We start from the raw sequence: 15,186 nt of genomic DNA, 5'->3' as shown, positions 1-15,186 counted from the left end.
TGTTTTATCATTCTACTCCTCTGCTACGTTCAGATGTGCATAATTACTCATTCCCCTTCACAGGCCTCTACACTCATTAGCAGGGCCTCAACCCTGAGCCAAGGGGCTGGGAATTTTAGGATGCATTTGGTATTTGAAGCTACTGTTAAGCCTTGCTAGAACAATTCTCAGAGCATTTTAACATTAAATGGTCTGGTAAGAAAGCGTTTTTGAAATCAGGACTTTTTACAGATTAGGATGGAGGTAAAGATAGTTACCGTTGTAGGTTCCACAGACTTTCTTTTCAGCTTCAATTCTCCTTATAGTTCACAGAACTACTAGCTCTTTCCAAGGGCTTTATGTTTAACACTGTATCTCATCTATAGTTAATTATGTATACATCTGTTTACAACTTAACTTCAAAGTGGAGTAAATAATGTAGCTTTGCAAACAAAACCTCCTCTCTGAGTTTACACCAGTGTTTTAAGGCATTCCCTCTGCTAATGTTAGCATGAATAAATAACATGCTTACCTTTTAATTGTGAAAAAGCAAATTGGCATATTAGTTGATGGTATTTTCTTATGGAGAAAAAAAAAAGTTTTGTTTTCTTTCAGAAAAATATTTTCCAAGTAATGTTAGGTCCTCCTGAGAGTCTTATCTTCAATCAGAAATATTGTGCAGCCTTGCTGCAACATAAGCACACAGACTTCATACCAGCTCTGTTGACTCACTTTAAACAGTCTGTTTGGGTGATATTTTGGTGACAGCTTTGTAGCTACCAGCAGGTAGATTATTTCCTTGAACACAGCTGATGTGCATGACTCATTAAAACTCTTTAGAGTCAACTGTTTTTAGATGGCAAAACGGGACAACTAGGACAAACATGACCATGAAGGAACTGTTAGTATATACTATTCGAGGGTCTAAGGATATGTTGCATTGCTGTACAGATTTTAAAGCCCCTTGAGGCAAATTTGTGATTTGTGATGCTGGGCTTTACAAATAAAATTGACTTGGCTACAGTACCTGCAAGACAAATAAAGAAAATGTTTGTTTTGTTTTTTTTTCTTCTCTCCTAATTAGTTCATAGGAAAGAATCAAGCAGCTGGGAAAAAATCAATCCACAAGGCAGATCTTGTTGGCTCAGGGACCGCATTCATCAAAATCCTTGTTACTCCAATACTACACTTGAAAATGACTCTTATTATGTTGTTGCATGTAAAGTTTGTGTGATATTCAATCAATTTAACAGGCCTTGCTTCAGTGCCAAACAACGTAGCAATAAGTGTGTGCTGTATAGACATGCGCATACAAATTCAAAAGCATCTAAAATAATTAACTTATGTTAATATTTTTTTCTTAATTTATCAACAAATCATTTTCTGTGTAGTTTCTATGCTACTAATAGCTACTTAATTATACTATTCACCAGCTAGTTGTTTGTATTATAAGTAGAACAAGGTTATTTCAATCAAACAATTCAAATAAAACAATGAAAAATCAAATTATGTATATAAAAAAACAACAACAAAACCTTTCAAGAAGCCGATGGTTCTCTTTGATCATAAATGACAAAACAAACTTCTCATTTACATGAATAGATTTTCTTTTCGCACCACTTAACTGCACAGTATATCCTTTCCCTTTGTTGTTTTCTGTAATGACTGAATCTTTAGTCACATCCACTACCATTTTCAATCACACACTAAACAAAGACAAAACAAAACAAAAATATAATTTGGCACCTATGCATTCATATATTAGGCAAAGCTGCACAGGTTGTGTCGCAAGATGTATTGTGTTGCCAAATAACTAGACTGGCTGATAACAGAATCTGTGAACTTGATCAAATACCTGTTTGTGTGTCTGCATTTTTGTCAGTTTCCAATTGTATCATATTATGAAATCAAGGGTAAACTGAGCAAGTCCCTTGTTTTTTTTCCCCCCTTATCCTTTCCCAACATAATGATTTATTGTTCACAATCTACAGTTTCTCAAAAGGTTACACTAAGTTCATCTTATGACAGACTGAGCAGTGAAAAAAATAAATCTGCAAATGTAATAGACAACGTTGAGCAGAGGAACAGCAAAGGAGCGGAAAGAGCAAGAGTGGGCATCTTTGGCTAACTGCTATAGATTAATTGATCTAGCCATGAAGTTAATGAGCTAGATCCTTTTTAAAAGAGACAAGTGCTGAGACAGAGGAAGCTAATGGTCTCTCACAACTTGGAGTGGTAAGAAAGAGAGAGCTATTTATCTTGGAACATATACTTTATTCACCGTGTGACAGAATCACAAGGTAATTGACAGGGCCTGTAACTGCTGATTTTATTACCTCACTCTGATCATCCTTCTTTGCAAGTCATGATCCACGGACAAGTCCACAAAAGACACAACAATTGATTTTGGATCATGGACTCTAAATAGCTGAAAAGCAATTATCTGTGAGAGTTGAAAATTAGGTTTTTGTGCATTTTTGACAGTAAAATTTGTGAGCATCCTTCCACTATCGAATTAATGTCTCTAAATGGGCAATAGGCAGCTTTTGTGATTTCAGTTCTTACTTGCTATCAGAGTGAAGGTAGATTGATCAAATCTATACTACAATCATATCGCAATCAAACACTGACACTAAAATGTTCCTTGCTCACATAACTTCCTTTGACTGATTTCACCCCTCATCAAGTAACTTTCCATCTCTGCCTCCCTTGCCCCACCCTGTTTTTTTTTTCTGTGTTAGTTGGCAGTGGGCAGTGAGCCTGTTCAGTCCCCGGTTAGGTTCTGATTACATTGTAGATTGTAGTGCAAGCACATGTTACTGCCTGCTGAGCGGCGATATGTTTCGGAGGACGGTTTTCTCTACTACCTTGCCAACCAGGGATGGATTGGCACAGTGGAGTTTCCTTGAATACCAATGCCTCCTCATCTTTTCTATCTCTTTTCCCTGCTCCTCTCTGACCACTCCTCTATCTGAAAGATATGCTCGGTGCCTTGGCACATAGCTGCATCTTCCTGGAAATAAAATTGACCTGCGCCAATGTGCCAGGCATGATACAGAGCAGCCAACTGCCAACGCAACGCTTGGTTATGACGAGTCTGCGTGGAGCTTAGAGATTATATAGCTTTCTTGATCTGTATCATGCTCATATTATGTGCACACACACACACACACGCACACACATAGATATACTTGCACATGCAGACACACATCTCATGCATGCGCTTTCAGTAAGCCAGATTTCCCAGTCGGCTGGTGTGTCATTGGCCGGCTGTTCAAAGGGAAAGTGTGGGCCAAAAAAATACTGGCTGTGAGGTTACCATGGTAACAGCCTGCCCAGGGGCGTGGGCTGTCTGCTAAATTGTGCGCTGGTTTGTTAAGGCTCACACACACACACACACATGCACGCACGCACACACCTTAATTTTAACAGAATGCATCTTCCTGTATTCATTGTCTAGCAGACACCTGCTCTGTTCATCAGCATTAGTAGGCAGACTGTTGGATTTCACGCCTTTATGTGAAGCAAACTGATTATTTTGGAGAAATCACACACAGGCCTATTTATTTTCTTTAGCTGGACACTGTCTCATCTTCTAGTTATTTTACCACTGCACTGCCCTCTATTGAATCCAGTCAGGCATGGTTTTCATCCTCCAGACATATTCACATGCAGGACCACAGTACTGAACTATTATTTACTGAATGCAAGGACATGGTGGTGTCAAAAATTAATCAGAGGAAGCATTTTTCCTGTAATGCAAATTTGTCTGTTTTTTTTCCTCCTTTTTCTTTTCTCCTTTCGTGTGTATGATGTTGCCTCTCTCCTCTGATGCAAGACAACACAGCAATATAGAGCTGTGTAGAGTTTCAAAGCCTAATTGGAGGATATCTCGGCTTTCTCATGGGGCTTTAAGTATTGTTCACTGGAATTTCTGCAGCGTCAGACATTGCTGTATTAGCTAGTCGAGAGGACAGGTATGTCAAGATGAGCGGTGTTTGGTGAAGGTAACTAAGGCAGCAGAAAGTTTAGGAGAGTTGTGTGTGTGTGTGTGTGAATTTATGTGTGTGTCAGTGAGTTTAGTGTGTACGTGGGTGGTTGTGGGTGTAGCTGCATGTTTTAGTGTGGAAGAGAGGCTCAGACAGGGCCAGAATGGACAGATGATTAATGATCAGGGGGAGTGTTCTGTGGGAGGAACTCTTCAGCACCACAGCTCTTAACAAAAGCAGACGAGGTATGCTCCAAGCGCTGCCCTCTTTCAACCATCCCTTTATTCTTGAGAAAACCTCTCTGGCCCTCTTTTATACCTCCTCACATTCTCTCTTTCAGAGAGATTAGAAGGTGATGACAGAGTGTAGAGGAGACTTACACTGACCAGACTTGCCAAGTGATGTCAGCACTGTGAACCCTAGATGCCTTCAAGTGAAAATGAAATGAGCATACTTGCGAGTAGTTACATACATCTAAGTACCAGATCTTGGACTGAAATCATTTTCATGAGTCCCTGTTGACCCATGTTAGCGGTTTATGAGGAATATGCAAAACTGCTCTTGAATTAGTTTTCTATGCGTGAATAAATCAGAACCCTAAAAGGCAGTTTACCCCAACTTTTAATATCCTGCGGGCATTTTGTGATGATTCTGACAAGCCTTTGTTCCGAGTCATGCCTTTGTCTCAAATAATTGTATTGTTTTTCAATGACCTTGTGGAGAAATGGAACACCTGGGTTGGAAAAGCAGCTCATTACGTGGATTGTGGCAGGAAAATGAACAATGTCAGAAGAGCGAGACTGAATACCAATAGGCTGTGCCACTGATTGCCTTTTTGTTTTAAGATGTTGGCTGTCCTGCCACGTTTTGTGTCCCCTCTGTCACACAAATGTGTTAATTTCACCACCGACTGATAAGCTCAGATTTAGCACATAAGCAAATCTATACATGCACGCACTTGGCATCTACGCAGCCTCCTGTGGTTTGAGTGGGAGAGCTTTCTTTCTGGGCAACAAAGTAGTGAAATAGGGGTCAACTGGGGTCTCGACCCAATCATAAGCATGTCTGTATGAGTGTTTGTGAGTGAGGGGGGTGTATGCATGACTCCAAAGCCTCTAAAGACTGTGATCCATCCCATGTGATGGATGAGGGCTGGGGTTAAGGGTGTATTGGTAGGGGGCCAAGAGTTGTACTTAAGGGTCACTGACACTGACTCACAACTTGTGCCCTTGTGTCATGCACCCTCTATGCACAATGTCTTAAAACTTCAGACAAGTAGGTATTTCAAAGCTGAGATTGGTAAAAAAAAAAAAAAAAAAAGAAGAAGAAGAAGTTTAATCAGGCAAATAGCTATTTAATTTAAAAAAAAAAAGAGTCCCCACATAATATGAGTCCTAACTTTAATATGTTTGATTTTAGTTCTAACAGTCAGTATTGAAGAGTTCAAGAAAAAACGTTAAGTGATAAATATCTCATATTATAGAATGAAACTCTTTCCTTCAAATATCAGATGTATCATATATGCTTGAGTACCTTCACTTTCCACATCAGCTGCTGCATACGTTTGATTGCATTTCCCCCCCCAATTTGCTGCCAAGCCATTTCTGGTGGTTTAAAACCTCATACATACTTCAGAGAGATGCCAAAGGAAAAGTGAGGGGAAGACTTACTGTACTGTAACTTTGATTGGGTTTTAGTAGAAAAGCTATTTCCAAACCCATCTCGGTCATAATCCTTTACACTGGCTTCCTGCAACTCTTAACTGTACATTACCATTTTATCTTGCACACACCTGGTGATACCTGCGTGACAAGCGAATGTAATTCTTGTTCCGCTCCATCTATAAATCCCATGTCTCCACTTACCTCTGATTCATATGGATTATATACATTTTGCAACTTCACATTCTAATCACATGCACCGTATGTGACACGGTGCTTCTGTATATGATATATTGCCTGCGCTGTGCACAATATTATATGTTCAGCAGGCTCATTGCTTAGTCTAACCCCTGAACACTAACTCCCGACTCTGTACATCAGCTATTGTTAAAGCCTGCTCATAGAGACTAGCTCTTCTTGCCAATCATCTCATTTTAGCACTCATCCAGGCCAATCAATACATCATTGTTGTGTGAAGAGAAGATCAAGGGTTTCTTTAAATTCATTTTGTGTTTTTGAGATGTGTGGTATACAAGTTGGTCTATATATGTGCTTGTTTATGAGTAGCCATATGCAGATTGTTGTCATTATCAATAATCTAAAGAGGAAGAATACCTGCTGGGGAAGTGACTGACAGCTAAGATATCATCATCTCATCTCTCCCGGTCAGGCTGGAAGTGACATGAGGTCATCACTGTTAGACTGTGATGATTAGCGAGCAGTGATCCACAGCTTCCATAACTCTGTCAACTCACTGCAGAGTGAGTTAGAGACAGAAAGAGAGAAAGAGAGAAAGATGGGCAACCTTAACAAGCATCCAAGCCTGTCAATCAAGGCAAGAAAGCAACACCAGGAGGAAAGGTGGGAGAAGGAGAGATTCATTACCAGTGGGACAGACAAAAAAAGATGTGAGGGCAGAGAAGAAATGAGAGGGAGAGGAGGAGAGAACAATGCGGAGAGAATCCTGTAGAGACCACTTGAAAAAGCAGGAGTGTTTTGTTTCTGCATGCAGCCAGTTCAGTTGTGGGTTATTTTCCCACAAGGGAGACTAATTGCTTGTTGATCTAATGTTCTATTCCCTCCTGTCCCTGAAAACTAACACATTTGATGAGTGATGAGTCTATGTTTTTTTTTTGTTTTTTTTTTCTGCGGGACAGGAACTCCTGGCCTCCTCCAACCTAAATATTCACAAATCAAAGAAAAGACTTTGGGCCCAGTTCCAAATTCGACGAAGCATAACGATACTCATCCCACCGCTGCCTGACCTTAAAACAAGACCTCTGAGGGTTTACCGACATTGTTCACATTACTTTCTCGTTCTCTCTCTCTCTTTGGCCATGTCTGTTTTTTTTTTTTTTCTCCTCTTGCGCTGTGAGGCAGAGCAGTGAGCAGCTAATTAATGAGTTTAATGCTAGGATTCATGCAGACATTATGTGTCAATTAGAGAAAGAGCCCCAGCTCCAAGGTAGGAGTTATAATCTAGATGAACATTCATCCTGCGTGTGAAGTGTGTGCCTGAGTGGCTGCCTGTTTGTTTTTGCCTGGCTGTCACTTACCTAACCTCCTGTAATGCTGATCACAGAATCTCCAGTTGTCCAAGGAGAGGCGTTAAATTATCTCAGGTTCTGTAAAACATATGCTAGTCAAGTGGCGGAAAATGCGGGTGCGCCATTTCATTTAATGGGGTCAGCAGTGGTTACATATGTCGCTGTGTAAATCAGTTCAGTAAATGTATTCAGGAGGCGAGGATAGCATTGATGTGATGAGTGTTTCTAAGGGTTATAGAGTGTGTGTACATGAGAATAAGAATGTGTGTACAGTATATGCATTCTTCTGCTCACGAGTTTACCTTGAGGCACTTTTGCAGCATTGCTATCTCAGACGGCTGATTCAGCACAGCATCCCTCTTTTCTCTTCACTTTTGCCTGTTTATGAGTGTCCAGGCTAGCTACTGTCTGTCTGTAAACACACAACCCGAGGGCAGAGCCCAATGCACATATTCCGCTCACACCCCATTAAACACACACTGAACAGCTTATCGTGATCCCTTTTCATAGGAGTCGACACAATAGATTCAAAGCCTTTGCTTTGCGTGTACGGCCACGTGCACTAGTGTTCTGCCGGCGTCTGCTCACCCTGATGTATGAATTTCATACAGCAAAGATGATGACACATAAGTTCTCTCCCCTCTCCTGCTGAAAATGAATTTTTGATCTGTGTTTTATCGTCTTGTAATCTCTGATATCTTTAGAAGTTATAGCTGTGCAGCTGGTTTGTGCTTCCCCATATGGCCAGGGAGTGTTTTTAAGAGTCTCAATGTTCGTGTATTAGAAGGCGCTTGATCTTCTCACACATGAAATCTGTGTATTACAATTCAAGAGAGGTCACAGACTTCCTCTCCCAGACACCAGAATATAGGCTCATACTCCCCGTAGAAACATTATTACCTTTATAGTGCTTTCTTACAAACCCCGCAGAACTCTTTTATACTCTTCCACACATGCATCTATAGTTTCAAGACAGCTCTGGAGCATCCACAGCATAGCAATGTGTTTTACTCACGGGGATATCCTTGTGCATTGCAGCTGCGATTTGCCTTACAGCTCCTAGGGTTGTTTTATAAGCTCTTTGTGGCTGTTGTGGTCTGGCCATGCATGTGTGTTTGTATGTGGTGGTCTGGCCGTGTGCGGACAGTGTTGTGTGACTAGACACGAGGTCAGTCAGTTAGCCTCTGGTGTGTCTGTCAGCCCCACCAAAGGAGATGGGAGAACAGTCGCGGTTGGAGGCTGCAGCTTCAGCGTGCATATGCCTCTTTCTTCTCCTTCTCCCACTTTCTCCCTACCTTTATCTTTATATCTTTCACTAACAGCCCATCAGAGAGGCTGGCTGAATGATATGAATGGAGAAGTCATAAAAACAGGAGCCTGCCCTTTTTTACAGCGTAGTAAAGTCAACTGTAACTTCCAAACCCAGCCTCTCAGTGCATTTTTAATGAAGCATAAATTTTTTTAATTATATCTTAAAAGCCTGTTGATACAAAGGTCTACAGGTTTTTCTCTCATAGCCAGAGCACTACATTGTCCACTGTTTGACCCAGCAATGAGGGGAAATGAGACCAACTCTCGTCATTATTGCTTTAAATAACTCTCCATTTACTAAGTCCTGCATAAATATTGGAAGAGAGGGCTCTTAGTCAGATAAAAAAAGAGCCATTTTGTCTTAAGCAAATTCAATATTGACTTAAAAGATCTCTTTTGCTTTTAAATTCTGAGACACATTTTGTTTTTCACAGTGTCTGTCACTGCCTGCAGACCTTCGTGAACCATTTGTGGTTAATCTTCATCTTCACAGCGCATACCTTGTCTCTATTTTTTCATTTTAAATTTCCATACCACCCTCACCCCAATGCTTTCGGCAGATGTTTAACATAGTCTTTTTTATAACGAGAAATTACGTGTGTTGTTACAATCACTGTATGAGAAGACCCCTCATCTCATCTTTCAGCCACAGTCAAGCTCTTACGATCTTTTACTCAAGCAAATAGACGCAGCTGGAGAAACTGTAAGATGCTTGTCCCATTAAATTTATAACCCTTCCCCCATGGATTGCAGCTACACCACAGCTTCCTCCCCCATCAGTAAGCCTGCTAAAATATTAGACATTTATCATGGTTATTATAGTTAGTAAATCCTTTCACACAGTGCACAAACCCCTCAGCTTAGTATTCTTTTGGGATATGAAAGTAAATAGATTAGGTTATTGCCTGGACTTAGTTGCAGTGATATCAGCCGCAATAATCTTTCTCCTCCACCATGGCCTTTAGAATTTAAGGCTCAAGCATATGAAGGCAACCTCCACAAACCAGCATTAATGACAATGACAGAATGATGCATTGCTTCGCATTGCCTCACTGTTAAAATGTGTACTTGAACACATCACAAACACTATAGCTGACTGGCAGAGGACCATTGATAGAATATACAGTAGCCTCTGGGGGAGACTGTATTCATAATCTAAAAATCAACATGGAAAGGCAAACAAAGTGATGCCACTGCCGCATTCCACTGTAAATCTGATTAAACATGTGCACTATATGATTAGAATACAAATTGAGAATGTGTCTGATACAGTATTGCAGCTGACAGTTTTAACTAAGTTTTTTTTTTTTGCTGTACATTGGTGTTGTCAGTTTGTAGTCTTTCGCTTGTGGAAGAAGAAAAGTAACAGTGGAGGACAAAAATAAGATCAAGAACAAGGAGAAATCACTACTTTTTTAAGGCTGAAAAAAACAGTCAAACAGCTTTTCTCTTCCAGACTCCTTCAACTGTCGATTGAACATGCTGAAATGGCGTGTGTTGATAAAGGGTGACAAGGGGTGTGAATGGTGACCATCACAGTGTAAAAACCACCTATTGGTCAGTCACAGATCTTTAGTAATGATCCAACAGCATGTCATGGCCAACAGTCAGCTTGATATATCAGTGCTTTCAGAGCAAAACAGAGCGAGTCTAGTGCTTGTGCACATTTGAAGGGCTAATATGATTGTACACTCAATGGGAACTTTATTTTTTCATATAAATAGAGTTTTTCACCAAATGCACCGGGTGTATACTTGAGGTATATAAATGCATTTGCAAAGTGTATTTTTGTCCTTGTTCATGCTCACAATACAAACAAAAGGAGAACCACATGTAAAAATATTACTCCGTAGTGCTACCAGTGGTCAAAAACAGGGAACCTTGAAATGTATGAGATGCAAAATAGACCAAAGGCAAGGTGGATGTTTTTGCGAGAAATATGGACGCTCAAATACAAAATCAGATATTTAGAACTTGAATTTAATCAGCTTCAACTCAGTCTCCTTTCTGTCTCAGTCTGTTTTCATCTCTGCTCACCCTTCTGGCCGATACAGCAGACCCAGATGCCTGCATTGTGGTTGGCTCTTGGGTTTTTTTTTTTGTTTTTTTTTCCATTCATTGTCTGACATTGTTTTTCTGTTCTCACAGCATGCCCACCGGGTACCTTCAAGTCAACCCAGGGTCCAGGTCTGTGTCTACAGTGCCCTCCTAACAGCCGTTCCACAGCTGAGGCTGCCACCATATGTGTGTGCCGCAATGGCTACTACCGTGGTGATGCTGATCAGCCGGATGAACCCTGCACAAGTGAGTATATCATAGATGACATTAGATACACACTCTAACACTGTCACACACTTATATTCTTATGGGAGAAGCACCTGTAACAAGTATATCCATGTATACATGATCCATTTTAGTGTATTGTGACATCAATATTGAATAGACTGGTCACACATATAAACCACTTTATTTTCATAACGACAGTGTAGAGATTGATTTTTTTTTTCCATCCCACTCCCTATCTGTCTATTTCTCTCTGTCGTCAAACCAGCACATGTAGTAGCATTTAAATGAGCATCTAGAGCCCTAGTTGTCCTCTCAGTCTGGTCATAATAATCACATCGCAGGGTTTCCATCATTGACATCTCCATCACTGTGCCAATGAACTTCCTCTCTGTTTCCCCACAGTTATCTCCTTCTCTCTGTCTCTCGTTCTTGCTGTTGCTGTTTCTCTCTGTCTGCTATCATCCCCTGAAGTCCTAATTACTCAGGCAGGTGCTGCATAGCTTCGACACTATCCTGCTGTTATCCGCTGGAGATCCAATAAGGCTTCTCACAGCATCATAGTTATCTTAATATGATGTAAAAGCAATATGCTAAGGCTTTCTGCCATCCCTGCTGACACACGGTTACACAGGAGGAGAGCACTGTTAGACCCCAAAAAGTTTGTTTACCTCTTTTCCTTCTCTGCCACTGGGGAGTTGCTTAATGGTTCGTTCTCCTCAGAAAAGCAGATCTGGAAGCATTATTGGTGTGGTTATGTATTCATTTAGTTTTGATTTACTCACAGAGACCTGACTAATTGGCCTCGGGAATAGACTCAGGACCACACTCCTTTCCTAATCGGTTAACAGCTGCATAGTGAAGCCTTCACGGTTGAAACAAGCATTGAATGCACCTCCTTTGACAGGTTTCCATTTTAAAACTCTGAATAAGTGCCTTAAAGCTGTGGAAGAACTCCAATGTAGCACGGGTGTCTGTCTGAGTGTTTGAATGCTTCCCAAGTGTATCCATCCACACCTTTAGGCTTTGGATGTTCTCAACGGATGACACCCTTCTTTCACCTTGAGTTTTCTCCGCCCTCCCATGGTATACTACATAGCTCTCTGGTGAATTTGTGAATGCTCCATCAAGTATAGCATCTGCCTCTACCTCGAGGCCTTTAATTTTCCCCAAGCAGTCTCCACCACAACTCCCCAGTGGAGCATCTTGAACAGATCCCTCTGGTCTGCCTTCAGTTACTTTTTTACTGTTTCACACTCTGTTTTCCTCTCACGCTCAGTACAACCTCCAGCCTCTCGATATATTCTCTAACATTTAGGCTGGACTATTTTTGTTTTTTAATGATAACGCATCCTAGGTGTCCAGTTACATAACTGTTCATAGGTTAAAAAAGGAGAAATAGTCATTGCAGTCACAATTACAGTCTACTACAACATAACATATGCATAGCAGGAAACTATATCCCAATTCTTGAAAATTTTATTTTATTTCCCATGCATGTTTTAAAAACGTCCTACCGAGAATTGTGTTTTTAACCACCCCTTTTAACATTAACATCTTAAAACCAACTTCAGTTCCTCCTCAATATGCGTTAACAGAATTCTCTTGCGACAGCATATTCAAAGGCTCCTCTGAAGGTTTAACCATAGAGTAGCAGCTGAGTTTCATGCTCAGGGTTCCCTAGATCTCAGCAGGGGGGGGGGGGCAGTGAGATCATCCGAGTAAGCATGTCTTTAATACTGTGGGGTCCTGATAAGAGCACTGCTAGTATCTTAAATCAGGTCAATCTGTAGCAGCAGAAGCTTTAGCTTTAGCGCTCCTCGTCAGTGTCAGAGGCACGGGTTTCTGTGTGCTCCAGATCAGTCTGATTAGCTTGCTGATGGATTGTCCAGTGCCTGGCTCTGTCAGCGGGGGCCTTCATGACAATCACCCCCTCCTCCTCCTCTCAGGGATATGCCAAGCCTGGGTTGAAATCAAACTACCCCTCCATCTCCCATCCCTCCTTTATCCCAATCCTCTGCTGACTCAAGTCTACGCCTGAGGACAGAAACACCAAGTGTTCTGTCTCTCAGCATGAAGCCCACTCCTCTCAGCTTGGCTACCCAGCGTAGTGGGCCATGGGACAGTGGTTTGCATTGCACCTCTTCCCTTCCTGGTCCCTTCTCCAGGCTCCAGGCCCCAGTCTGACGTACCTCTACTTCCCTATGGGTGTGTACGTGTGAAAAAAAATTAATGTGTATGTGTGAGAATGGTGCGGTGAGGGGAGATCATCCAGTTCCAGCATGCTGGGCCAGTGGGTTTCTCTCAATGTGTGAGTCAGAGGAGGAGAATGACAAGCTGAGTGGTTACTGAGGGGAGTCAGGCGGTGAAACCAGTGCTGATTGGTCTGTGGGGGGAGAAGGGATGCAGAGATGCAGCGTCCTGGTGTGAGGAATTGTAGAGAATGGCAGAAAAAGGGAAGGGCTTGATGGGAAGGAACGGCTAATTAACAAAGATAGGAAAAAAATGCATTGACACAGTGGGACAAACTAAGATATGAATCTGCACATTTAAAGGTTTAGTCTGAATTTACAAAGAATAAGGGATTGCAAAAAAAAATCTGTCTGGGGAGCTTCTACACATAGCCCGCAGTCAGGCAGGATATGAGAGAGTCAGAATCAGGCATAATACGATGTGAAAAACATGCTGCATATGCATGTTTACATCTTGGAAACCACCACTGCCAGCCACATAAGGAAAATCTTTGGAATGTAATTGAATCAACATAAATATAGGGAAAGAGACGGAAAATAGGATGGTTCTGATGGGTTTCTACATTCCTGATCTGCACCATATTGGCTCTAGATCTTGTGGCTGTCACACAGTACACATATCTGTGGCCAGTACCCAGAAAGCCATCTTGATCCCCATCACACACTGTCCACACCTCATAACACAGACAAAACCATCAAGATGCCTGACTGAAAGGACAGTTATCTGTTTTTCCATTCTCCTAATCATCCCATTTAGTTGTTTTTTTTTTCTTCTTTGCTCACCTATTCACTTCCTCTCCACTCTCCTTGTTCGTTTTCAAAGAGAAAAGGGAGTGAGCTGTCAAAGTGCATAAATATTCTGTTCTTTTCTCCAAGTTTTTTTTTTTTTTTCCCCCCACTTCAACTCAGTTGTCAGTTCTGGAGTCAGTTGAGGGTGCTTTCCACAGTGCAGCAGTCAGCTGGCCAGTTTCCTGTCTCAGTAATGCAGTAGTAAATAGAGCTAAATCAAGGTAATTGTCTGGCCTACTCTAATCCCTGTACTGGCTTGGAAGACATAATGCTATCCAGACTGGAGTGTGTATGTACATGCACGCATGTTCAAGAGTGCCGTCAGTCTCTGTCACATCTAGAGATTTATGAATGCAGAGTCACGGTAATTCAACATAGTTCCTATAGAGAGTAACGTGGGTGTGTAGATTATCCTTTAGACAATTAAAGAAAAACTGCAGCGTATTCATATTGTGTCTCCTCAGACTTTTCATTGCGGATGCACCCACATCTCCCAGGCTGCATTGCACGCACACATACGCGCTAATACATACAGTCTATCCGTGACTCCCTCAGTCTCTCAGCCAGGCAACATTAGTCCCTATAACATGTTTTATTTCATGTCTCACCAGCCCACACAGCCCTTCTTTCTCTCTCCCAGCTCCTTTGGCTGTGATCAGTATCTCCACACAGGGACCTTCTGTCGGTCCCTCAAGGCCTGTTTCACATCATAAAAACAAACACTTTGAAAGAAGAGAAACGCCGGCCTCAAACCACTCAAAGGGTGGATGAGTAAACAATGTGCAGAAGTGTTTATTTTGGGCAAAAGGGCACTCTTGATATTAGAAGCCAGGGGAGAAAACTGGGCTGTGCTCGTTCATAGCCACCTGTTAAAGCCCTCTTACTACCAGCCGGTGAGCCCACCTGTAGCAGTAGCCACCAGTCAGTAACTTTCAAGTGCCTGATCAGAAACATGTACGAGTGTGGAAGACCTGATGAGCGGCCTGGTACAAATTATTATAACACTGGAGATAACGTACATCTCAATATTGCAGAATTTAAGTATGTATTTTTTTAATGCCTTTTGTACTTGTCTATAGTAGCACAAATGGTCATCATCATGCTTCAGCTCGTCCTCATAAGAAAAATGACAGTATAGGTCTAAAATTCAGGCCAGCAAAAATGACCTATAGTTACGGTTACGCTATCTAGCAGCCATAGTAATTCTGATCCGGGGGAGTGACACAGTTCAGATGACGTCAATATAAGGTAACAGTCGCCTTATTAGGAGGAAGTGGGTTGGGTGGATGGCTAGATAGTTAGAAAAAGTTGTTAGTTGGCAAAATGTGGACTTAGCTGCAGGAGACTGCTGTTCGCTTCCCATTTCCAAGTAGAT

General features: G+C 41.6%; 1 protein-coding gene across 4 annotated transcripts in view; it reads left to right on the top strand.

Moving 5' to 3' along the window:
* LOC121908293 (ephrin type-B receptor 1-B) overlaps positions 1-15,186 on the top strand; it is a 163,018-nt gene that overhangs the window by 90,641 nt on the left and 57,191 nt on the right. For all 4 annotated transcript variants that reach the window (XM_042428205.1, XM_042428202.1, XM_042428203.1 and 1 more), the window contains exon 4: positions 10,636-10,791. In XM_042428205.1, the coding sequence (XP_042284139.1) occupies positions 10,636-10,791 (156 nt within the window). The remainder of the gene's footprint in view (positions 1-10,635; positions 10,792-15,186) is intronic.

Source organism: Thunnus maccoyii, chromosome 12, assembly GCF_910596095.1.
Source record: "Thunnus maccoyii chromosome 12, fThuMac1.1, whole genome shotgun sequence".
NCBI lineage: Eukaryota > Metazoa > Chordata > Actinopteri > Scombriformes > Scombridae > Thunnus > Thunnus maccoyii.
The sequence above is the reverse complement of the archived record's forward strand: the minus strand, read 5'-3'. Positions and strand labels throughout refer to the sequence as shown.